At 36.0% G+C, this 27,577-nt stretch overlaps 1 protein-coding gene across 2 annotated transcripts in view; it reads right to left on the bottom strand.

The window, feature by feature from the left end:
* Window positions 1-27,577, bottom strand: part of LOC150086485 (uncharacterized) — a 73,365-nt gene that overhangs the window by 20,992 nt on the left and 24,796 nt on the right. Inside the window, exons 3-5 of one of the 2 annotated variants that reach the window (XR_016546854.1) lie at window positions 24,146-24,283; window positions 23,896-24,010; window positions 2,702-2,880 (exon numbers count right to left, since the gene is read on the bottom strand). Coding sequence is in view for 1 of the 2 variants with exons in the window: in XM_090371428.1 (XP_090227554.1) it covers window positions 23,896-24,010; window positions 24,146-24,283 (253 nt within the window). In the remaining variant the exon portion in view is untranslated. The remainder of the gene's footprint in view (window positions 1-2,701; window positions 2,881-23,895; window positions 24,011-24,145; window positions 24,284-27,577) is intronic. The other variant, XM_090371428.1, reaches the window with a different exon arrangement.

The following is a 27,577-nucleotide window of genomic DNA, read 5'->3' as shown; positions in this document are numbered from 1 at the left end:
AATTTGAACAATAAAGAATTTAACAATAATAATAATCTGATATTTTTATTATCTCAGTCCTGTTCACCTCAGACAACTGAGATCCCATTGTATTTTGTAATAAACTCATGTGTTGGAATTTTTTTTATCTTACCTTTTATCTCTATTTAAGAAGAGAAGCTGTGTCACCTTTTAAACAAACGGTAGAATAACCTCTTACTTGGCAATATAATTTATTTGAGAGTAGCACAATATCCACGAACATGGGTGCCCGCAGAGGAGGGGGCAAACAGGGCACTTGCCCCCCCCCCCCCCCGGGATTGAGTAAAAAATTCAACAAATTATAATCATAAAAGTGATTGAGATATGTAACCTTACACCCTTGACCATGGGACGCTTTGTCTGCCTTAAAATTTTATTACGGGTTGGCCGGTTTCAGCCCTCGGCGGGGTAACCATAGAACACGTGTTTTTTTATTTACCATAGAATACGTGTGTTTTTCATCTATTGCAGCAATAAAACACATGTTCCTGTTTTTGGTTCATCTTTTTCTGATTTGTGAAAAAAAAAGTTCGTTACTGTTGTGAACCAGTTCGTTTGCCCTCTGTGTCTAGTGAGTCAACTGAGTGAAATGTGAATTGTAAATTTATAGTGAAACAAATTTAAAAAAGAAAAATACATTTTTAAAAGGTAAGTGTGTGTAATTTAATATTATTTTAATAGTTAGTTTTATGATTTTTTTGCTTTTAAACTGAAATAATTTAATTTAAGATTCTGGGATTAATTAATTAGTTGATTTTTAATAAAATATGCCGGTCAATTTTTTTATATATGAAATTGTGCTAAAAACTGTATTAATTCCGAATACTTTTTTTTCAAGAATTAAAGATCATTAAAAATCGATGTAAAATGAAAATAATGTATTTATAGTTTTATTCAAAAAAATATTTTCTTATTTGTGTTTCCCCTCTTTTGGAATGGATAAGGAATTATTTTTATTCCCTAGAAAAAATGCAAAAAGACGTAAAATAGAAATTGGGCAGGAAAAATGTATGCCTTCAGATACCTGGAACATCGATTCAAAATTACTCTGTCGAGTCAATTTCATCAAATAATTTATTAGAATATGATATTGGTTCTTACGTTGGAGTTTCTGCTATAACACCAACTTTAAAATTTGAAATCCTTTCTAATACTTATGTTCCCAACAAGGACTATGATATCAAAAAATATTCTTCTGGAAACAGACAGTTTAGATTTGTTTGGTTAGAGGAATACTCACCATGGTTGTGTTATTCAAAACTACAAAAAGGTGTGTTTTGCAAATATTGCATTTTGTTTGTACCAAAAGTACATCAGGGCTGTCAAGGTGCATTTATAAAAATTCCATTTATAAAATATAAAGATTTTAACCAAACCGCCAGAAATCACATGTCATCTCAATGGCTGATGATGATGATTTGGTTTTTAATGGCTCACTGGCAGCTGTGGCCGTAATGCGCCAAATCAAGTCATCTCAATGGCACAAAGAAGCTTCTATTGATGCATAGAATTTTATAACAATCCACAAACATCCAGAAAAAGATATGATTTGTCAAATTGATAAATCAATGCAAAAAACTATAGTCCAATAGAATTAAATTAGGTTCTATTTTATCAGCCATTGTATTTTGTGCCACACGTGATTTGCCGTTACGGGGGAAAAGGAGTGATTTTGGAAATTTACATGATTTATTTCAATTTCAGATCGAAGCGGGAGACTTAATTTTAAAAGATCATTTGAAAGCTCCTGCAAATGCTCAGTACACTTCTGTAAGAACTGAACATCAACTAATAGAAGTTTGTGAAATGGAAATACGAGAAAGCATTGTATCTGCTGCAAATAAATCTATTGGATTTTCAATCTTAGCTGACAAAACTGCAGATATTGCTGGGATAGAGCAGCTTTCACTTGGCATTCGGTTTGTTGACAAAAATAAAAATATAAGGGAAGAATTTTTAGGATTTACAAAACTCTATGATATGGATGCGAAAAATATTAGTTCTGCTATTTTAAATAAATGTACTGAATATGGTTTAGACATGAACAAATTAATTGGACAAGGATACGATGGCTGTGCAACTATGGCAGGAAAGGAAGCTGGTGTTCAAGCCCAGATAAAAAATATATATCCAAAAGCCACTTACGTACATTGTGTTTCTTACAGATTAAACCTAGTTGTGAATGACCTAAACATTGTACCAGAAATTCGCCAGACAATAGGAATTATAAAATCTATAGTAAAATTTTTTAGAGAAAGTCCAAAATGAAGTGCCATCATATCAACAATTCCTTTACTTTCAGAAACTAGATGGATTTAGAAATATCAAAGTATATCGGTTTTTTCAAAGAATTTTCAACTAATTTTCAAAAATCAGAAGAAATTTCTATGAACTGGACAGGATCAACACATCAAGAAGCGCATCACTTAGTAACACCATGTAGTACTTCAATGTTTATTATTTGTTTAAATATAATATCAAAATATTCTGCTATTCTCGAACCAATAACCCAAACTTTACATACAAGCCATAGATGTAGATTTACTAGCCGCTCACCAACATATTGAAGACTTACTTAAAATATTTGCATTTCATAGGGAAAAATCTGAAGAAAAATTTGAAGAGATTTATAAACTTTCACTAGATATGGCTGAAAAATTAACAATAAAAATAGAAATACCTAGACGATGTTCCATACAGAAATATAGATGCAATTATCCTGGAATCACACCTGAAGACTATTATTGGCAACCAATATTTATCCCATACTTAGATTCTTTAATTTCATCCTTAAAATCAAGATTTTCCTCGAATAACGAAATAGCATTTTCCATATTTCAGTTTCATCCCAAGAATATTCTAAAAATAGATAAAATAAAGTTCCAAAACAATGTCAAAAGAGTAAGCAAAAAATACAATTTAATATTTAGAAATAGAGGCAATAACGTGGTATGAAAAATGGACATATTTTCCTTCGACTGATATTCCCCAAACTTTACCAGAAGCTTTGGAACATTGCAACTATTTCCCTTCTATTAATTTGGCAATAACTATTGGTATGACATTACCTGTTAACGACCTGTACCATTGAAAGAAGTTTCAGCACCTTGAAACGTGTGAAAACATGGTTAAAGTGCACTATCTCAGAAACTCAATTATCAGGTTTATGTATAATTAGTGTGCACAGGAAGAAACTAGAAGAGGAAGCGGAAAGAAGAAATTTATTGAAAATGTCATCAATAGGTTTACAAGCGATAGACGGAGAATTCAATTCTTATACGATACGTGATTATTGAAATTATTATATATATATATATTAATTCTTGTTTCCTTTATATTGTAAATTTATATACATTATGTATGTGTCTTTGTATTGATGCAATACTGTATTCTATAATCTACTTGTTAAAAAAAAAAAAAAAAAATTAAATAATTAAATAAAAATTTATTGATGTAATTATTTGTCTCCAAGCTTTGCCCCACCCCTGGAAAATTTTCTGTGAATGCCCATGTCCATGAAACTTGGCAATATGATTAAATTTAAAAGATATTTCTAGGCTAAATGCCTAAGAGTATGAAGGAGTTTATTTATGACTGGGTAATGCACACACACACACATCATTTCTATTACCAAGGTAGTTTAAATGCATCGTTTTAACTATATATCATATTGTGAATACCTTCACAATGAGCTGCCATGGCATTGCACTACCTTGAATAAGTAATGCTTAACCTCAAATAAGAGATGCCAATAAGCTTCAGTTCCTGAAATAAACATTGCAGGATCATCTAGACAAGACTGCAGTAATAGTTAAGATACAGCATGGGTTTGTTAAAGGGAGGTCATGTCTGATCAATTTGATTGGATACTACGATGTGGTCACGAAGGAACTGAATGCCAAAAATAATTTTGATATCATATACTTGGATTTCAGGAAACCTTTTGATACTGTTGCACATGGAAGACTGTTGTACAAATATGGCATTAAGGGTAAGTTGCTACAGTGGATAATGGGATGGTTGAGTGGGAGACGACAGAGAGTGGTAATCAATGGACACTGCTCTTCGTGAATAAATGTTATTAGTGGAGTTCCCCAGAGTTCGGTATCGGGCCCAATGTTGTTTTGTATATTTATCAATGATATTGATGAAGGTATATCAGGTTTAATGTCCAAGTTTGCAGATGATACAAAGGTTGGCAGAGTTGTTAATGACAGTAAAGACAGTATGCTATGACTTTCATCAACCGGTGAAATACCACCACTTTGCTTATTGGAGGCTTGAAGTGGTGAAACCCATGTTTAGTCTCTAGAGCAAAGTTTCCGGCATCCCCCCTCCCCCCATACTTCTCCTTCAACCCATGCACGGTACTAAGTACTATAGGTTTTTATACCTTTCGTGTTTGGGGTTTTCATAAAAAAAAAAAAAAAAAAAACTGGATCTAGATAAGATCAGTGATGCTTCAGGAATATTTTAACTATTATGAGGTGAGTCCCCTACTTAAAATACTATCCAAGATAAATCAAGTTGGCTATACAAATATTCTGGATGTTCAGCAAAAGGCATAGCTTTTGCTGAACATCTGAGGAATACTCACATATTTGAGGATGACAGGTGGTGTCCGGTTCACAGACTCTATTGTTTTAAACTGGCACAAGGAATGCAAGGAAAAGGTAGGGCATTGAAATTGGCCAGCCATACCCACAGATTAAAAAATCCTATAGAGAACATATGGTCTAGTCATATATTCTCTATAGTTTTTAAATTTTGAACAGAGAATGAAAACACAACAGCAGAACCTGAATGAATTATGCACTCAAATGTTTTCAGAATGATCTAATACTCATATAGCTCTAATTCATCAACCGGTGAAATACCACCACTTTGCTTATTGGAGGCTTGAAGTGGTGAAACCCATGTTTAGTCTCTAGAGCAAAGTTTCCGGCATCCCCCTCCCCCCATACTTCTCCTTCAACCCATGACGGTACTAAGTACTATAGGTTTTAATACCTTTTGTGTTTGGGGTTTTCATAAAAAAAAAAAAAAAAAAAATTTAAGGGGTCAAGTTAAATCCCTATCAATGAGACTGACATGAATTTATTCATGCTAGATGGGTTACACATTATTACTTTAAAAATTATAACAAATTTTATGTCTATTGTTTGTAAATTGTTTATGCAGCTGTTGCAAACAACCACTTTAAGAATAGCTGAGAATTGTTGAAAACAACTATCTTGAAGAATTGCTGTAGTTATTTGTTGTTATAGTCCACCCTTCAAAACCTTATGGAAAAAGAGTGCAAAGTTAATTTTAATTTTTTTTTTTTTAATGAAAACCCCAAACACGAGAGGTATTAGAACCTATACTACTTAGTACCATGCTTGGATTAGAGGTTGAGAGGATGAAAGAAGATATCTGTTGACATTAGACTTGAACTTCTGCAGACTGTAATTTTCAGGAAATACGTATGAAGGAAGGTTGTTCCAGAAAATGGCAGTTGAATGAATAAAAGAGGAAGATGAAAAGTTGGTTCTGTGAGTTTGAAGTTGGACAGTAAATGTATGTTGGCTGGTGGCGGCAACATTGGAAGTATCTGTGGAAGAACAGTGTCCACGGAAGTATCTGTAGAAAAGGCATGCAGCAGAAACAGTACGTCTATGAGACAGCGAGTGGAGAGGCTCTGTTAGAGATGAATCATTAATTAACCTAACTGCCCTCATCTGAATGGAATCTAGAAGCCTGAGAGAGGTTGTGGGGCACCGTCCTAGATGTGGGAACAATATTTCATGGTAGGGCATATTTGCGATTTGTACAGAGTGAACATCTGCTTGGAAGAAAAGTAACACTGAGAGCGAAACAGAAAACCAAGTTTTTTAGATGCAGAGGAAGCAATATTTGTAATGTGCTTGTGCCAAGAGAGATTAGAAGTCAGAGTAATCTCCAAAAGAAATATATCATTTTGCCTAGAAATCAGAATGTCACCAAAGATAAGCATAGGAGCAGAAGAATCCTTTTTGCAAGATATAAGACAAAACTGAGTTTTAGAAGGATTGAAATCAACTAAGTTGTTTTTGCCCCACTGAAGAATTACCTGGTGGTTGGCATTTAAGGAATTGGTAGTGGATATTCGAGAAGTTGAAGCTGATTGAGCAGGGCAAGGTTTCTCAAAATGGAAAGTGGAATGCAATGTGCTATCATCGGCAAAACTATGGATAGGATTTCCAGTCAATGGAAGGAGGTCATTAATATACAAGAGGAAAAGAGTGGATGAAAGAACTGAACCTTGGGGGACACCAGCATTAGTGGAAAAGTTAGAAGACACAGTGCCATCTATCATCACCCTCAGTGAGTGATCAGAGAGAAAACTGGATAACCAATTACAAAAAACAGTTGGCAAACCATAAGATGGAAGCTTGTTTAGAAGACCTTTATGCCAAACATGATCAAAAGCCTTTGAGATGTCAAGAGCAACTGCTTTTGTTTCACCGAACTTTTCCATTGAATTGGTCCATAAATGGGTAACATAAGCCAGAATATCACCAGTGGATCGACACTGACAGAAGCCATACTGGCGATCGTTGATCAGACGGAAGGTTTCTAGGTAGTTTAAAAGTTGGCGGTTAATTGATTTCTCCATTACTTTAGAAAGAGTAGAAGTAATTGCAATGGGACGATAATTGGATGGGAGGGATTTGTCACCCTTTTTAGGAACTGGCTGGATATGAGCAAATTTCCAAGCAGAAGGAAAAACGCCTTTGGAATAAAAAGTGAAAAAAGGCAGCAAAGAACAGGAGTAAGTTCAGGAGCACAAGTTTTGAGAACAAGTGGAGAAATACGATCGGGACCTGGAGCTTTCTTAGCATCAAGATTCATCAAAATCCTTCTGACATCCTTTTGACGGAAGACCACAGGAGGCATTGAATGGAGCGTGTTGGGAATGGTGGGAGGTGTTTTACCAAGATCATTAATACATGAGTTGGAAGAAAAATAGGATGCTGCTGTTGTTGTTGTTCTGGGGGTTTCATGGTGCATAAGTGACTTTGGCTGTAATGCACCTATTCATTTATAATAAAAAGGAAATGAGAAAGTATTGTACCATCTGAAAAGTCCTTAACCAGAAAAGATTAAAAAATTGGTTGTTGAATGGTAACTAGTGATTGTAGGGCTGAAATTCTGTCTTGTTTATAATAGGGGCAGTCAATGAGAATGTGTTTAACAGTCATATTTATATAGCAATGTGGACACAGTAGTGGGTCATCTCCTGTGAGTAAATGAAGGTGGGTCAGGTGAGTATGACCTATCCTTGCTCTTGAAAGGATTACTTCTTCTTATCTTGATGGCCGGACACTGGAGAGCCAGATTTTCAGAACCGGTTTAATCTGAAAGAGTTTATTATTTGTTTGGGAATACCATAGTGCTGTCCATTCTGATAGGCATGCAGCATGAATCATTAGTGCATAGTCTGATGCTGGAACAGGGATATTGGTTAAATCTAAGTTTGTTGGGTTTTTTGCAGCATTATCAGCCAGTTCATTGCCTAAAATACCAGAATGTACTGGTATCGAACAGAAGGTGACTAGATGGTCGCATTCCTCAATCTTCAGTAATAATTTTCTAATTTCATTTATAACAGGGTGAAATTTATCTGAGGAATTAGACAATGAATTGATTGAGCTGAGGGAATTGGTGTAAATTACTGATTTTAAAGAGCAGTCAGGAGAGAGGTTTTTTAAAGCTAGTTTAATTGCGAATAATTCAGCTGAAAAGATACTGAATTCAGATGGTAGGGCTGCTGATACAATTGTATTCGGAAACACTGCAGCTGCTCCCACTTTTGAATTGGATTTAGAGCCATCTGTGTATATTGGTAAAAAATCAATATATCTTTGAGTGTGAACTGCATGGACTTGTCTGATGTTTGATGCATGCAAAATATTCTTTCCCCACTGATAGAGGTGTGTCGCAGGTTGGTATAGGAGGTGGAACCCATGGTGGTTGAGCACAAGTTGCTACCTGTTGTATGGAATGGATGGAAACATTCCAAACCTGCATTAGTTCAAGAAGGTGATGACCAGCTGGTTTTATTATGCTAGGTTTATTTCTGTACAGATTTTCTAATTGTGGATTGAAAAGGTATGACTGAATGGGATGCGAGGCACAACTTTGTATCTTGACAGAATACTTCAGTCATTCTGTGTCATAAAGGCTATGTGCTGGCGATGTTCTGAATGACCCAAGTGCAATCCTCAGTGTACTGTGTTGAATTGGATCAAGCCAGTGTAATGCGATCTTTCTGGCAGAGTCATAAATGGGAGCTCCATAATCAAGACAGGATCTGATTAATGCCCTGTATAATCGAAGAAGGGAGGTATGATCTGCACCCCATGTTTGAGCAGATAAAGCTCTGAGTATGTTTATCTTTTTTAGGCAGGCAGTACATACTTTTTTAATGTGCTCTAAGAAATTTAGCTTGTTGTCCATGATTAATCCTAGAAATCTGATGTTACTAGTAACTGGGATGGAGATATTAGAGATGTGAAGTTCAGGATCCAGATGAAACTTGCGTTGTCTACAAAAATGGATAGCAACTGTTTTCTGCTGTGAAAGCCTATAGCCGTTAAGGCTGGCCCACTTCTGTATTTTATTTAGTGATATTTGAAGCTGTCGTTCAACAGATCTCATATTTTGGGAATGACAGGATGAAAATGAAAGGTCATCTGCATAAAGGTAAGTCTCTACGGTATTTGAAAGTTTAGTGATAGAATCTATTCTAAGAGCAAAAAGAGTGGCACTCAGTACTGATCCCTGTGGAACACCTTCTTCCTGAATGAAAGTTCCAGAAAGGACATGTTGGTATTGAACTTGAAACAATCTAGTGTGTAGAAAATTCTTTACAAATATAGGAAGGTTGCCCCGCAGACCAATAGAGTAAAGATCTCTTAGTATGCCATGCCGCCAGGTGGTATCAAAAGCCTTCTCTATATCTATGGAAACCATTACTAGATGTTCATGCTTAACAAAGGCATTACGAATGCCAAATTCAGCCTTAACCACAAGGTCCAAGCATGACCTGCTTTGATGAAAGCCATACTGACTATTGCTCATTAACTGCTCTGACTCAATGATCCAGACAAGTCTACAGTGGACAATTTTTTCTAGGATTTTGCTGAGGCAGCTTGAGAGGGATATTGGTCTATAGCTATGGTTATTGTTATTGTTATTTGGTTTTTAGGAGCATTAGCAACTAAGGCCATATTGCTCCGGGGACATGCGGTGGTCATTCCCTGACCTTTCCGCATCCTCCGTATTTGGTGGTGACGGGCTCGAACCCCGGTCTAATCAAGAAGCGTGTGCTACGCATTGCTATAGCTATGGGGATTGGTTGAATCTTTTCCAGGTTTTAAGAACGCCAAAACAGTAGAATGATGCCAAGAGGCTGGATAAACATTTTCTAGAAAAATAGTTGTAAAATACCAGGAGATGCAAAGCTTTGTCATCGAGATGTTGTAACATGATGTAATAGATTCCATCTGGTTCGGCAGCACCATTGTGGGATGTTCCAATGGCTTGCAGGAGTTCTGAATATTGTAGAGGTCTGTTATATGGAAGGAGGAGGAGGTAGTTTGGAAGTTAATAGAGTGCTGTTCTGCAGTGTTTTTAATTCTCTGGAATGTTGGAGTATAAGCTGTTGACGCTGAGATTTCAGCAAATGTGTTGCCCAAAGCATTTGCAATATCTAAAGGACTAGATAGATCTCACCCATTACAGGACAGGATTGGAAAAGGTACAGTAGGAAACTTACCAGAATGCTGTCTAATTTTTTTCCATATTATTTTGGTGTCAGTGTTTTTGTTAATGCTTGATGCAAAACGGATGCAGAATTCTTTCTTGGTTTGCCTTTGTATAAAACGTGCTTTTGCCTTTAATTTCTTAAAATTAATGAGATTGGGTGTGGTTGGATATTGCCGAAATAAATTCCAGGCTTTATTTTTGGCTTTCTTTGCTTTGGTGCAATCCTCATTCCACCAGTAATTATAATGCTTTCGGCCTGGGGGATTTGATAGTGGTATTGTGTCTTTAGCCACATTTAGAAGATGCGACATGATGTAATTTGTCACATTATCAATGGGCTGGAGGCGGAATTTTTCCTCATCTAGGGCGATTGATGACTGAAATTTTGCCCAATTTGCACAGACAAATTTCCATTTTCTGCATGGTTGAGTTGAAGGAGTCAATGCTATCAAAAGGTTGCATACTATTGGAAAGTGGTCACTGCCCAAGGGATCATTTATTACAACCACTATGTTCGGGACCAGTACTGGAGAACAAATTGAGAGATCTATTTCTGAGGTTTGTCCAGTTGGGAGCTGTATGTGCATTGGTGCACCAGTGTTGAGTATGGTGAGATTTAGTGCCTCTAATAAGCTTTCAATGATTCGACCCTGTCTATCTAATTTAGTAGCGCTCCATAAGAGGTGGTGCCCATTAAAATTCCCTAATATACAGAGAGGTGGAGGTATCGGTATGAAGAGGTCTTCAAGGTCTTTTAAAGAGTAAGCATGGTTTGGCGGTAGGTAGATGGAGACTAGTGTTATTGCAATATGAAGAGTTATACAAATAGCAACAGCTTCTATTTCCATTTGAAGATGAATATGTTTAGTTGGGATATTTTAATTTATTAGGATTGCCACACCACCATGGGTGGCATTAGCTGTGTTTTGATCTCTTCGATAAAGGCAATAGTTCTTTATCGAAGGAGAAATTGGCGAGGTTAGGTACGTTTCCTAAAGACAAATGACCACTGGAGAATAACGGCTAATTAGATCTTGGATATCATGTGTTGCAATGGAAGCCTCTGCAGTTCCATTGCAAAATACAGGACATTATTTGTTTTTAGTTGATGGAGCTGATTTTGACTGCTTGTTGAAGGTTTATAGTGTTCCAATTTCTGTTTGTCTTTTTTTAGGAAAACTGGCCGACCAGTGACCATTTCTTCTTCTTTGGCATGGATTTCTAAAATAGGATCTTCCTGTATAGGTGTTCAATCTGTGTCCATGGTCTTGTCCTGAATATTTTTCATAGCATTTGAGTTTGTAATACCAAATGTGGTTGCAATCACTGAAGGAGTTTTTGGAATTGTTAGAGGAGTATTATTTTTGGTTTATAGTTGGTGCAACTAGTTTTCTGGCTTCCTGATAACTGACTTTGTTCTCAATCTTGTACTTTACTATTTTTTTCTTGGCTTTCCATTTTTCGCATGTCTTGGAATATGCAGGATGATCGCCCTTGCAATTTGGACATGTCATTTTTGTAGATGTACAGTCACTTTGTGTGTGGTCTGACGATCCACAGTTGGGGAAAACAGGAATTCCTCTACATACAGTTTGAGAATGGCCGTACTTTTGGCCTTTATAGCATCTTAAAGGGTTGGGAATGTAGGGGCGAATGCAGCAAAATAAATAACCTGCTTTTACAGCAGAAGGTAAGTTGGGCGCATTGAAGGTACGAATATTTCTGGTAGGTGTCAGTTGATTATCTTTTTTAATCATTATTCTTTTTGCTTCAATTACATTCTGTCCTTGCAGTTCTTGGGTAATTTCTTCCTCGGTGACATTTAATAAATCCCAACTCGATATGAATTTAGGGTTGCATGAGGAGATATTTTAACAGGAATGACAGCTAAGCTTGTTAATTGTAAGAGCTTTTCAGAATGTCTTTGGTTCATGGTTTCTATTAGTAAGTCTCCTGATTGCAGTCTCTTCACCATCTTGGGAGATCCTGCAATACCCTCCAGATCTGTATCACAAAAGGAGACAATTTACTCATAGGCTGGTTAAGAAAGATGGGCTGGGTTGCACCATCCTATCAGTATTCTGTCTTTTTGGATTATCATTTTCCATGTCTATATGGTTTGTATTTGTCATAGTTGCTCCTTTTAGCCCTTGGTAAGAGGACTTATCTGCCAAGATTTCCGGCCCCGCCACGGGGAGGCAGGAGCAGTGCCGCTAGGAGGCCAAGCAGTTGAAGTGTTAGTCGGTTAGTGGAAATAGAAATATATGGATAAATAAAGGTGAGTTTCCTTTCTGTGTTCTAACTTGTGGCTTTTAAGTGTAGAACGATATAAAAATAAGACTGCTAAGAGAAACGTACGAAATTAGAATTAACTTTAATCGCTTTTGATGAGCACTCTACAGATCGCAGAAAAATCACTTGACCTCAAATTTGCTTGGCACCCGGTGCCAAATGGGATGCTAGCAGGTAAACTTTATCCTTGGCTGAAGTGACAACAGACCCATTTGATTTTGACAGAGGTGGGAGCAGATATGGGCAAAAGTTGCAGCCAATAGGCAAGAGACCAGAATACTCAGCTACCATTAGGGTAAAAAGCCTGTTTTCTACTCTTAGCCTGTTCAAAATCTAGTTTGGACTGATTAATAACTGCTTTACAATTGTTGCGAGCTTTACAATTGTTTGGTGTTGGCAGAAAATGAAACTGAAGAATTGGAAACAAGCCAATTACAATATGCAACATTCTTCTCTTGAACAGCCTTAGTACATTTATTGGAAAACCAAGGTTTAGATAAAGGATGAGATTTTAAAGTGGAGTGTGGAATAAAGGATTCCATTCCTACAAGAATAATTTCACTGACACGATCTGAGCAAACGTTGACATCAGAAGTTTTGAAACAGTAATCCAATCACGGAAAAGAAGAAAAGAAATCTCGCGGGTCATCCCATTTGGCATTCTTGTAATGATAAACAATACAAGGTTGGGAACAGCCACGAGATAAAGGCTCCACTGGAGAAGAGACAATCACCAAGTTGTGGTGATTGTCTATAATAAAATGTATAATGGGATGAGTTTATAAAAAAACTTACTTAAAAGATAAATACTGTAGTCATTAACTTCAAGGACTGGACTTGGTGCCTTACTCGCCTATGCACCATAAAAACCAAAACCAAACCATTAATTTGAAAGTTTATATCTGCAATGGGAACTGTATTGTTGGCAATTTCAAAAGTGAAACAAAAAAATAGATACTACAGTATATAAACACCATAAGATGAAATTCCATATCAAAGAATAAATATCAAACTTCAGTGTTTTTTTTTTGTAAAAAAATAGGTGCCGGTACTCATTCTTTGCTATCAGGAAAAATTGATAATTAAAAGGACATGAAAAGTACAGTACTATAAAAAATTATTTCCTGAAATTGTTACTTAGTAGTAATGTTTTTGGAATCAGAACAACAAATTAAGTATATTAACACACAGTTTATTAAGCATAAATTTATTATTCAAGTATATAAAAAATAAGTAATAAGTAAAAATTAGTAAAAAAAATAAGTAACAATAATGTCATAATAGAGTTTTTATTGAGTTCTCATCCAACAAACTATGCCGACTTCTTACTGTTTGTGTCGTGTTGCTGAATGACGTTTCCGAAGCAGCCACGAATCAACATATTTTGCTCGATCGAAGCAGGTCAGCGGTGGGCCACAATTTTAAGAAACAGTAGTGAAGAAACTGTTTTTGTCATCAACAAAGCTCTGGTTGGGCTGACGATCAGATTCATTTCTGAAAATCCTAATTCACATTCACTCGATGAAATTCGTATCGTACTCGATATTGATGAGCGTTCATCAAATGCTCTTCAATTTTCCCAAAAACCGTCTTTTCGATTAGGTATTCCCGAAATGGACGAATTGTATCTTTTTCATTTAACTTAAGCCTAATTGACAATTTTCTAAATTCATTCTCACCAAATTCCAACATTTCATGTTTAGAAGGTTTAATACCTTCGCTGTCCTCATATTCCTTCTCTCATCATCGATATTGTCACTAGATCTTAAATTTTTCTTTTTTTTATGAAATTGTCCAAAATTTCGGTGTCATTTGGATATTCAGCTACTGTGACCATGTAAACATAGGCAGGGAAAATTAAAGGAAAAATGTGGATAATGCACTTCCACAAAACAACAGATGATTATTTGTCGGGGTAAAAGAAAATCACTCCCTCCTAATTCTCGAACGGGGCACTTACAGTTGATTCCCAGCAGTGTCCAACCTACGGCCCGCACAGAAAGTGAATTAAAACAGCATTTTAAATTTTGCTAATTATCAAAAAATTCTCATTAAGTGAGCATTTAAAGGCAAAAGTAAGGTGTTTTTGTGAAAAACAAAAGTCATGTTTTTATAATTTTAATAAAATCTAAAAAATAAATTAGTGACATAGATTTGTTACACATAAAAGTATTGGGAATTTGCATTTTTTATATATAGCCTGAAAATAAAAAACGGTAACAAGAAAAGAGAAACTTCCTTTTACATGTAACAAGATATGGAAAAAAATGTAACACACTAATTTTTCTCGAATCACTCAGTGCAGCCCCTGAAAGAATTCTAACTTTGAATATGCCCCTTGTACCAGAAATGGTTGGACACCACTGCAGTAGAAGGTGAACCAGGGCTCATTGGGAATACCCCTTGATCTGCTCACTGTTGACCAGCATGACTTCTCCGTATATGGGACAGGTGGTTGGATAGGTTTTACTAAGTTACCAGGTACCACTAAGTTGTAGAATGGTAATCCCTTTAGCTCTCTCAATTCTTGCTTAGCAGCAGCACTAATTTCCTAAATTGCCCGAAGGCCAAAAGTGCGAACAGTGCAGTTAAGTCTCTCCTAAGCCGTTCGTTATATTAAAATTTTCTTTGCTCAACTGAAACTATTTTAAATGTAATTTCCAAGGGGATTAAAAAAAAATGCTCTAAAAGAAGTTCGTTAAACAGAGGTCCGATTGAGTAATTTAGAATTCTAAAAATGGTTATAAAGTTTTATATAGTAGATATCTTAACAATAGACAGTGAGATGCAAATTTAGTTAAATAACTTTAAACTTATTTGAAAAGTAGGTAAACATGCGAAAAAATTTACGGAATATTACAAATTTCGAAGTGTACTGCATCCAAATGCCACTGTTAATGAAGGGTCTGGTACGCTGTACCGTTGTGTACCGTCTCAAAAAAAGCACTGTTAAACTTTATAAATGTTATTTAAAAACCTTATATTTTAAAATTTCATAAATTGCTACAGAATATTTGTGTAAAAAAATCACTTAAAAAAAAAAACACTTTTGGTTACAAAACAAACTGTATTTTTGAAAAACAGCTATCAGAAATATCAAGGGTGATAATTTGTTACTGGAGTCTATGCAGTATTGGTGATCAGTAAGAAAAAAAAAGAATGAAAACTACTGATAAATGGCTGTGGTGCAAGCATTTAAATTATCAGAAGTGAAACAATCACCTTGAACAAGATAGGTTAAAATCCAGGCATTAAATAGTGATAAAAGCACAAGACAAAAATACAGAAACGCACCTTGGTTTTATGGACTAAAAAGGGGAAAAACAGAAGTGTCTATTACTGCCAAATGTCCTTTAAAATCAAAATTTTTTTTTTTTTTTTCAGGACAATTTGTACTCCATATAATTGGCAATTTTAAACAATCACTTTGTATATGTACATAACAGAAACAATGAAATAAAGTTAAAGAAAAAAAAAACCAAGCTTTTATCTATTTTGATTTTAGTTGAGTGCTACTGTTACAAGCCATTTATAAACTGCCTCTCCAAAGATAATACTAGTTACTACTTTCACATGCTCTCTATCAGCAATTGCTCAAACACCACACATCAGCAAAAACCACTTAAGCTTAGCCTTGCTTTTTTTACAGTATCTGACACATTTTGGTTTTTCACACCATATTCTTTAAACATGTAGGAAAACAATTATTAGAATCTAACTTCTCTAACAGGAGGTCTGCTGACGAGGCTACTAGAGACGGTCGTGTTCAAAGCCGCTAAGTGGATTTTTCTTATTTATTGATTTGAAATTGTTTTTCTAAAACTTTTGATTTAAATTTAGTAGTATAACATTATTTTGTGATTTTATGATTAATTTGGTGTATTTATTCTTTACTCGGCCTTGTAATTGCATAAAAGTATCGGTAAAGGTTTCCACGTGTTTCAACTCCGGTACCGTTCGTAATTTTCCCGCCTTTGTGATACGATAGTTATATACCGTACTAGATAGCATTAGTTGAACTTCGTTTGCAGTTAAATTGTACGTTTAAATAAATACATATAACGACTTAGATTACAAACGTAATATAATTAATTATATTTAACATAATTAATAATATAACATAATTAATTATAATTAATTAATAAATTAATAGAATCATGACTCAGACCAGAGCGGCAAAGCAAAAGGCTCAAGCTAATGGAAATGCTGTGGCTCAGAGCAGAACTGAGGGGGGCAGTTGTCCTCTGACTCACAGCCTTATAAAATGCACTGTTTGCTTGATGTTTGCAGAGCAATCGGGTACGGGACATGATACTGCCAAGGGGGATGTCTTTGTGTGTGCGCGATGCAAGGAGTGTATCGATATCAAGCAACAACTCGGCGTTCTTGTGGGCCTATATGAGAGCTTGAAGGACAGGGTGGATGCCCTCGAAGAAACTAAATTGAGGGGCCCATCAAGCTCTCAGCTGCCCACATCAACGCCAGAGCTTGCACTTGGGCATCGTGTGACACAGAGACAACCCCCAAGGCAGAATGCGCTGGTCCCGAAGGAACTAGTAGTTGTTGGTCACTCTATTGTCAGGGAAACGGGGAACATGCTTTGTAAAAAAGATAGGTGGAACAGGACCAGGGTATGTCTGCCAGGGGCAAAGGTTGATGATGTTGTAGAGCGAATATCATCTTTTAAGGGCACAAAAGGTGATATAGTTGTACACGTTGGCACTAATAATATTAAGAGTAGGAGACCGGCAGAATTACTTAACAAGTACAGGTCACTGTTGAACAAAAGCCGAGAATTAGGGTTGAATTTGAAAGTGTCTGCAATTCTGCCCAGACACGATAGGAGGGAGTATATGATGAGAGCCTTGTCGATCAATTCGGCCCTGGAAAGATTGTGCAAGGCTCAAGGGGTAGAATTTTTTTCAGCCTGGACTGTACTTGTTAACAGGAGAGATTGCTTCTACAGGGATGGGATACACTTAAATAGAAAGGGTGCAAGAATATTTGCTGATGCTATCGAGGCAGTGTTAGGTGGGTCGGAAAACTGCTAGCTTGGGGGGAGACAAAGACCAATAGATTGACAGTAGCCACTGGCAGAGGTGAAAGAGATTCTTGCACTGCTTCTATTAGAATGAGCAGAAGCCTGGAAAACAAGATGCATGGTATTTCAGAGACTGCTGGGAGCCATTGCGGTACAAGTAAACACATGGGTTGTGTTAGGGTAGCTAAGAATAGAAACAGGTGCAGGTATACTTGCGTGTACACCAATGCTAGGAGTTTAGTAAATAAATTTGATGAATTTGAGGTATTGCTCAAAACATCAAAGACAGATATTGTTGGGATATCAGAGACGTGGTGTCACACAGATATAAGGGATGCAGAACTGCAATTTGGGGAGTACAACGTCTACAGAAAGGATAGGCAGGATAGGAAGGGGGGAGGGGTTATGCTATTAGTTAAGAAACACATAAAAACAAAGTAAGTGAAGCCAGTCGACATCGCCGGACAGTGCAGTGTTGAGTCAGTTTGGTGTGACAAGCATTGGGAGATCAAAATTGAGAGTAGGAGTGTGCTATAGGCCTAATGACTCTGATGAGTATAATAAGGAACTGTACAGGGAAATAGAGTGGGCCAGTAAATCAGAGAGTCTTATAATGGGAGATTTTAATTTCCCAGATATTGACTGGAATTTGGGGGCTGGTTACTCACACACTAGCAGGGCTTTTGTGGATTTATTGGATGATTGTTTTCTACATCAGCATGTTCGGGAGGCAACTAGAGGGAGTAAAACTCTTGATTTGATTATCAGCAGTGATTCTTCATGCATTAAGAATCTGCAGATAAACGAACCACTAGGTGGCAGTGATCACAGTGTGCTGAAGTGGGATTTACTCAAAGAGGTAACTACCATTAGGGGTAAAGGGAAGGGTTATTGCTTCCGTAAAGGCGACTACGATGGACTGAGACAGTATTTAAATTCTATATGATGATGTTACCAACAGCAAATTCAAAATGGGAAGCATTCAAAGAACTAATCTTGGAAGCTACTAGGCTTTACATACCAACTAAGAAATATTGTTCAAGGTTTAGGCCAAAATGGATGTCAGATGAACTAATGAGGCATATGGCAGAGAAGAAAAATGCATGGGATACTTACAAATTAACACATGACACAGAAGCCTATGATAGATACAAGTTGATATGCAACCAAGTTACAAAGGAGGTTAGGCAGGCAAAGGCAGATTACGAGAAATCCTTGGCAAGGGATGCAAAGAAAAACAGCAAAGAGTTCTTTACTTATGTTAACTCTAGAAGGAAGGGGATGAATCAGATTGGTCCACTTGATATTGATGGGTCAACTGTTGATGATCCTGCTCAGGTAGCTAACAAATAAATGAATATTTTGCATCGACATTCACACATGAGGAGTTATTCAGCAAGGGGAATGCCAGAGGTGTATTCAACTCTAGCAGTAAGCTACAGAATCTTGAAATAACTGGGAGTAAAGTGGAGGAGAAACTGTTGAAGATAAACACAAGAAAGGCACCCGGGGTGGATGGGATCTATCCAGTTATATTAAAGGAGGCAGCAAAGGAAGTAAGCAAACCCTTAGCCATAATTATGAGAGCTTCCTTGGACTCAGGGGAGGTACCCATAGACTGGAAATGTGCAAATGTGACCCCAATTCACAAAGGAGGATCAAAGGCTGACACAAGTAATTATAGACCTGTGAGCTTAACTTCTGTTCCAGGAAAATTAATGGAGGGTCCATTGTGTTGGGTCCATTATTGTTTTCTGTATTTATAAATGATATTGATGATGGTATATCAAGCTTAATGTCCAAGTTTGCAGATGATACAAAGGTTGGCAGGATTGTCAAGGACACTACTGACACTATGCTGCTGCAACAGGATCTGGAAAGGTTGAGCAGATGGGCTGAGAGGTGGCAAATGAAGTTTAACATTGACAAATGTAAAGTACTACACATGGGAAACAGCAACCCCAGAGCAACGTATCAACTCTGTGGTACTACACTGACAGTGGTAGAGAATGAAAGGGACTTGGGGGTGGTTGTGCAGGCAGATATGAAGTTCTCTGAGCAGTGCAGACAGGCTGCAAGAGTAGCTCATGGAGTATTTATTGTCAATGATATACAGGAATTTTTCCAGCAGGGATAAGGAGGTGATTATTCCATTGTATAAGGCAATGGTCAGGCCACACCTAGAGTACTGTATACAGGTCTGGAGGCCTCATTTCAAGAAGGAAGTAGAGCTGCTGGAACGAGTACAGAGAAGGGCAACAAGATTAGTGAATGGAACAAAGGGGTGCTCTTACGAAGAAAGGCTTAAGTTTTGCAAAATTACAGTGTCTGGAGACTAGGCACCAGCGAGGTGATCTGATAGAGGTGTATAAAGCCTTGAATGGTTTAAGCATGCTCAATGCTGATGGGATTCTTCCTCTAGCTCAGAAAAATCACCTGAGAGGGCATAAATTCAAATTGAGGAAAGACAGATGTAGGATAGACGTGAGGAAATTTGCCTTTAGCCAGCAGGTGGTTGGTTGGTGGAAGAGACTTCCATCCCTTGTGGTGGAGGTTGATAGCCTAAATAAGTTTAAGGCTCAGCTGGACAGGTATTTGGAACGAACAGAGGGGTGAAGTGGAAGTGGGTTTTTTTTTTTTTTTTTTTTGGCTGATGCTGCATAAGCTTGCTTTCTTGCATCAAATGCCTCTGCTAATGCTAATGCTAACAGCTTAATTTCTGCACAACAATGATGCACATGCTTTTCCTTTTCACAAGTTTTCTTAAAGGCCATGATGAAAGGCTGTAAGTGAGGTTATAACAAAGAAACATGGTACAGGTGAGTACTTAAACAAAATAAGCATAGTATATCCATAAACATACTGGGCCACTTTCTGGTAGCTGCCATGACTCATAAGGTGGGTAAAATTAAGGAATTGTACTATCCACTGTACTTTAATACGGCAGGTAGTCACATTATGAGAGATGACCACAATATTTACTTAATTTTTTATATTTGTTATAAATAATTTCAATGACAGTTTGTGTGGATAAAAATCCTATCATATTTATCTAGCTAAAGGTACCAAGAGTTTAAAGAAATGAAACAAAAGCTCCAGTTTTTGGATTTTTTTTTAATGCTAACCTAGCTTTACCTCAATCTCTGGTTTTAATCTGTTTAAACTACATTTAAGATCGGCTATTAACCATTTTGCATGTGAGTTCCCAGACATATGAGCCTATGGTGGAACATTTCTTGGAATGTGTGTAGACTCACAGTAGTGAGTTACCAATGGTGGCAGGTTCTGTGGAGCGGGTTTTTGAAGTTTTATAAAAATGATCATGTGCATAAATGCTTTGAAATATTAATATCAATAGAAGTATGTGGGACTTTTGACAAATACCTCTTTTGTAGTTTCCAATAATGTTCTCTTCAATTTTCCCATTTTTCATCTATAGTCATATTAGTATCAGGAATGCCAATCGACTTCTGAGCACAGTTTCTATATTTAACGTTTTTTGGTTAATATGAGAGCATTTTGATTTTTGTCTTTTATATACCTCTCATTTTTTAATTATTGTTTTAATTCACTCAAAATAAGATGTTGATTGTTTCCAATCTCTATTCCTTTATATACTCTTGTATCTTCAACTAGTTGTTCAAGATCCTTTTATAACAGAGGTATGTTGGAACTCTATAATGATATAGTCAATTATGCTTGATTTTGTTATGTTCCCTCCATATAAATTTCAGCTATCTTTATGCTGAAATATTGTATTTGTAATTAACACTGCATAGCTTGAATAAAATTCTAGTAGCTTTCTACCATTATTATTCAGTTTAACCTTTCTCAGCTAATTTTCCTAAAATATCAATGCAGATGCATTTTGTCAATTTCTTACTCTGCTATTCAAATCTCCAACCAGTACTATTCTTTCTTTGTCATTAGTTTCAACTGGTCTTTCTAAATAAATTTAAGATATTAAAGAACTCTTCCATTTCATCATTTTTATTTGAGCCTTCACAATTGAGCCTGCACAGACAAATTATCTTACCCAATCTTAAATTTTGCTGAAATAACTCTACTGGTTAATACTTCTCAGCCATTTAAACTTTCTTCTAAACTATTACTACGCATTCCTTGCATGGTATTTTACTTCCAAAATAAATTCATTCATATTTATTGTTTAGCTGCAGTTTTCCCAAAATTCATCTTCATAGTTTCTGTATTACCTGCAATTCTGATGTCACATGGTGTGTGTGTGTGTGTCCTGGGTCTTTTAAAAGCACAGCGGGAACCTTTTTGACCTGGGCAATGCACCAGGTGGTACAAGTCTTGATTGTCCAGTTAATTCCCACCAAGCCTAATTTAAGAGATGCAGGAGATTTCTTCCTGGTTAGATAATAATAAGATCCTTAAGAAACTGATATTTTAATTTAAATGAATTGAATTACAAGGGTATCATGAATTTAATTAGAGAAAACAGAGGCATTAAAAAAAACTGTGGAATGTTAAACAAAGTAAAATTTTTAAAAAATTCTACTATTTTGAAATAGATTTTGTATAAAAACAATGCAGAAAAAAACCCAGTTATTCTTATTATTCATGTTTCCCAGTATACAATATTCATATGATGACACTGGCTTGGTCATTCCAGAATACTTTCTGAAGTTCAGCTGTGACCCAGTTTTGAGATTTGAAAATCTCATGAATCTTAAGTGCAAATGAGAAATCCTTATACTCCAAGTACACAAGGTTGGGCAATTAAGTTTCAAGGCAACAATTCAAAAAATGAATTTTTAATATGAAAAAAAGTTACAGATCAGTAAGTTTCAAAGCACTTTCCTCTAGATTGTACACACTTGGTCCAACACCTCTGCCATTATCCATAATAGCTCTGGAAACCTGTAACTTCAATGTCTTTCAAAGTTTTATCACATTAATTTTAGTCTTCAATATCTGCAAAAAACCTCCCTTTGAAAAAAGTTTTCAATTTAGGGAATGTTCAGAAGTCAGACAAGGCTAGATCGGGGGAAGAAGGCGAGTAGTCCATTGTGGCAATATGTTTCTTTGCTAAAAATGTAGTTACACAAGTCAAAGCATGAGTGGATGCATTGATGTGATGGAGAAATTCAGAAATGATTTCTCCACAGATCATACTGTTTCCTTTTCATGGCACTGTCTAGCTTTTTAAAACTTCCATGTGGAATGTCTGATTCATAGTAGCCCTCCAGCACCTACATGAACAATGCTAATGTCTTAGCTTTGCTTTGATTTTTGACTTTTCCATTGGTGGCTTCTTCTGTCTGGATGAGTGCACTATTCCCCACTCCAACAACTGATGTTTTGTTTCAGGGTTGTATTGGTAGCACCAGGTTTCATTCCCATGATCACTTGTATCAAAAAATTGTCCTCTTCAATTCATTCCAAAAAATCCTTGCACACATTTGACCACACTTTCTGCTCATTTGTCAAAAGTCACAGTAAGTAAGCTTAGCTGCTATTTTTCTTATACCAATAACCTCCGCCAAAATTTTTCAAATGTTTCTTTGTTAATCACATGCTCCTGTACTATCATTTGACAGGTTAATCTGTGATCAGAATGTATAATTTCCATAATTAAAATTGATAAAATGATATTGACTTTAACATCTGTGTTTCCTGCTTCAATGTGATCAGAGAAACATTGAAGTTTCATGCAAATTTCACATTCACTCTTTGTTCAATCATGTGCTGCATTTTAAACTGAAAAACAAACACATATTCCATTTTAATGAGTTGCTGTTCAGTGAATACTGCTATAGCACATTAAAACTTTCCTAGAAAGTTCAGTATTATGTCACCATCAAATGGTGCAAATGGCAGTGTTGCCACATCATCTGGCACAAAATATTCTTGAAACTTAATTGCCTGACCATGTAAATGACTCTGTGATACTTGAAGTGCTTTGCTAGTCAGTAAAATTGACTGAAAGACATATGAAAGGCAAGCAAAAGCATTATCAACTGTGATGGCCACTGAAAGTTGCAATAGTTATAAGACTGCTACATCATTCAGATTTATTTATTTATTTTTTTTTTGGTGGAGGGGTTGGACATTTAACATAAGAAAGTGGCTGTATCTCTTGTTCACATGTTGAAATTCTGTAATATTCTGTAAGCTACTTATGATTCTACCATTTCAAAATAAATAGGAAAAATTCTAAAAAGCTTCTCTCTTTTTTTTTCTTTTTTAATTATTTGGGAATTTCAACTATTGGATGCAACTAGCTACATATAAAATTTTTATGGACTAGGTTAAGGTCAGATTTCAATGAAACCAAGTTTATCAGATATCTGGATTGCCTCAAACAATTCCCCCCTTTCCTGAATTCAATTTAAAATATTCATGAAAATGTCAAGGTACTCAGTACTAATTATTACTATTTTGTATAGTAATAATTTGTTCAGCTGTCACCTGTCTATGAATAATTCAATAGCATTTTGCAGCACTTGAAATCTGTACCAAAACAGCAGCATCTTTTCACACACTCAACCAGGTAGGAATCAGAAGATCAGAGGATATGATATGCAATTGTGGATCTTATGTCTGCCTTTTAATTATGAAACATCTGGTAACTCTGGTTAAAACTAATAAAGACAAATTACTTATATAAATTATGTACATCTGTAATTTTATTTACATTTAACATTATGTATTCAGTCTTACCTGTAGGACTGAATAAATAATGGGTTCACAACAAATGGTACCGACATGATATACATTACTTTTTGACTCCTGGTGGCTGCTGTACAGGGGTAGACATTAATGGAGGCCTCATGTGGCCTGGAACATGACCCATTGGCATCATAGGTCCTATAGGTCCTACAGGTGGCCTCAATCCTACAACATATTGTAACATTCAAATTAGTGAGTAAAGAAAAGTCAAATGATATGCTATTAAAAAATTTTTAAGATTGCAATGTTAAGCAGAATGCGCGCGCATGCATGCGCACACACATGCACACACCAAGATACCTGGCATCATCATGTTTGGAGGCAGTGGCCCAGGAGGACCCATAATTGGCACTGGACCTGGAATACGACCGGGAAGAGGTCCAATGGGCGGGGGTCCTAATGGCATTCTGTGTGGAGGTGCTGCTGGTCTGCTTGGAGCTATTAAAAGAAAATACAAATTTGCAAAAATAAAGCTATATACTAACATACAAAAATAAAGCTATATACTAACATACACAAATAAAAACAAAGCTAATATACTAATACAAAAATAAAAACAAAGCTAATATACTAACATACAAAAATAAAAACAAAGCTAATATACTAATACAAAGATAAAAACAAATTTTTTTGACGTATTTCATTTTTACTAAATCAATCTGTTGTTTATGTTCATCTTGTGTTTATTATGTTTTTCTTGATTTCATTTCTAGCTTTTATTTTAATAACTACTTTTTATTTCTCTAAATTTTTAATTATCATAGTTTTTTTTTTTAATAGAATTATTACTATATATATGTTAATACCCTAAAATTCAAAAAAACTACTTTGAAATGTCATAATTTAATGATTTATCTCAATTGTTTAACTCTTTCTCAGGAGTAAGTTTTCTACAATATGAGTGAATACATCTGCCCTCTTCTTGGTCTTATTTGTTTCTAATTTGCATAGGAATCCCCACTCAAATCATGCAGATTATTTTGGAGATACTCTCTGATTTGAGCTTATATTTTTCTTATCTTCTCTCATAGTGATTTTGGAAGTCCATATATATGTGTTTTCTGTCCTTTCTTAATCTTTTGTCCAGACAACTGAGGACACAGAACTGAGAAAGGCTAGAATTATGCATTTGTCTCTTCCACATAAGCTGAGCCCACAAGGCACCAAGACTAGAAGCAAATGGATTGTGGTCACTAAGGGTATCAATTGTCGGGCATTTTTCAATTGATCATCCATGCTAGAAACTTTCCCCACTGCATGTGAGGACCATCCAGCTCCCCCTATAGTGCTCTCAGAGGTAGGATGACACTTGGCATCATTCAGCAGAACAAGTTCTAGGTATGTAAGACTATATCTTATTGGCTCTGCAATTCATTTTGAAAGCCTCCACACAGTAAAACCAGTCCTTTAATTACAATATGTTAATATGCAGTTACTGAACATTTATACATACATAAGAATCAATTTATAATTTTTCATGGTGTGATAAGAGATATGCTCTGAAGATACACATACACTTGTAAGTACTGAATGCAGAGGCAAGCAACTCTTAATATTCGGTGTACAGAGATTCTTTCACTCAATTCATGTATGGCTTTTGTTTACATTAAAATCAAACTTTTCACATTTTACTATATACAGTCAGTCCTCGTATAACACGTGTTTACACTACACGAATTTGATCATACACGATTTATAAATAGGGGAACGATATCTTATATAACACGAACCAAATTCGCTTATGCACGATTCGCCTTTGTGTTTACAAGAAATGGCAGTCGAACGCAGAATCACCCCAACCGAACGCAACACGATAGGAATGAAGAGAAGATTCTGAAAATGTATTTATGTTTTTTATATCAGTGAAGGGGAAACACATTTCACCATAATAACGTAAAAACCAACACAATTACAGCTATCGGTATTATCGCAAATGCAATTAGATCGAGTTTACTACCAGTTTATAACAGATTCCACTAGCAGAAACGCAACTGGAAATTATTTTTATTGTTTTATGGTAGTAACCCCCAGAAATGTGCTTTAGTAAAATGTGAGGTGTTAATAGTGTATCTCTGCCTTTACGGTGTTGTTTATTCAGTTGCTACACGCGCGCAGCTTTGTTTATGTGTATTAAGCGTTCCTCGTTTTGTAATTGTGCTTTATTCCCTAAAAATGAGTAAAATACTTAAAAGGTGTGAAAAGGAAGCGTTCTGGTGAAGACACTGCAGAGAGAAAAAGAAAAGCAATATCGATAAACAGAGGCGGACTGGGTCAAAAATTCTTACCCGGGAAAATTTATAGTGGCCTCATACTATGGTTTATGGCCAAAATCACACCGGCCTTCGGCCCATCGGGGTTTCCCCAGTAAGGCTAATGGCCAGTCCGCCTCTGTCGATAGAGAAAAAATATGAAATTGTGAAACACTTTGAGCGAAATGAGAGACTGTGTGATATTGCACATGCTACAGGCCTAAATGAGGCAACGCCGAGAATTAGAAAGATGCATAAAAAAACTTTCATAGCAGGAACAACTCAAAGTGTAATTAAAATCCATTAGATTAAGACACAAAGAATTGGAAGAGATGGAACGACTGTCATCTGTTTCGATAGAAAATCAAACAAAAAACAAGTTTGCTTACGATAGAAGCAAAAGCATCAGCAATATTTTATTACGTAATAGTCGTAATAAAATACACAAGTATTTTATTACCATTATTTATTGTGTTTGGTAATGATTTGGTTACAAATGTGTGTTCAATCTTGGGTGGTCAGCACCTAACCCTATTTTTCCCATAGGGCCTGTTGTTTATATTGCATGATTTTGCATTGCACAAGGGTTTCTAGGAACACAACTATCGTGCTATACTGAGTTGTGCCTACAACTCATAAAATTGGCCAAGAAAAAAAAGTGACAAATATGTATCAAATAAAAAAAGAAAGTCAATAAGTTTTGAAATGAAAGTATATATCAGAGAAAAGATGCAAAAAAAAAAAAAAAAGGTGAAACGTCATCTTACATTGGCAATGCTCTTGGCCTTAATCATCCCAATGTGGGAACCATTATTAAAGACAAAGAGAAAATAGTGGAACATATAAAAGCATCCACACCAATACAGTACACAATAATTACAAAACGTGCTGCTGTTGAAAAAATGGAAACTGTTGGTAATGTGGATCAAGGATCAGAATTTGGATACATTCTTCTAAACCTAAGTTTCATTCAAGAGAAAACTATGAGCCAATAGCCAATATAAACATTTAACCCAGAGGCAATGACAGGTGCCTTTCCGAAATAACAACCCCACATTAACAGTTAATCAATGGTTAAAAACCTGAAATGTGTTCTAGCTTCCTAAATAGTCATCAGCTTTTTATTGCAGTAGTTCCTGAAGTGATTTTTTTATAGTTTTTCCAGAGTAACTGTGAGTGAGAGCCTGTCAAATTCCCTGCCACCAACTTTGCAATTATTTGCATAATGGTAGCAGTCGACACGAAACACCAACACTGCCACAGTTTCACATTACAGATTTGTTTATAACTCAAAGTTACTTTATTTTCTCTCCCACTAGTTCTATAAGCATCCTGGTCTCACAGTTGTTTATGTAAGGTTTGTTACTGTTTTTGCATAATAAAGATAAGAACCCAAAACTCAAATTATCTCAATATGGATGCTACTCTACTGGTAGCAATGTACATAATTTCAAGTTTTGCATACTGTGAAACATTCCAAATT

Source organism: Mastigoproctus giganteus, chromosome 4 (genome assembly GCF_048544385.1).
Source record: "Mastigoproctus giganteus isolate SK-2022 chromosome 4, ASM4854438v1, whole genome shotgun sequence".
In the NCBI taxonomy this organism is placed as follows: domain Eukaryota; kingdom Metazoa; phylum Arthropoda; class Arachnida; order Uropygi; family Thelyphonidae; genus Mastigoproctus; species Mastigoproctus giganteus.
The sequence above is the reverse complement of the archived record's forward strand: the minus strand, read 5'-3'. Positions and strand labels throughout refer to the sequence as shown.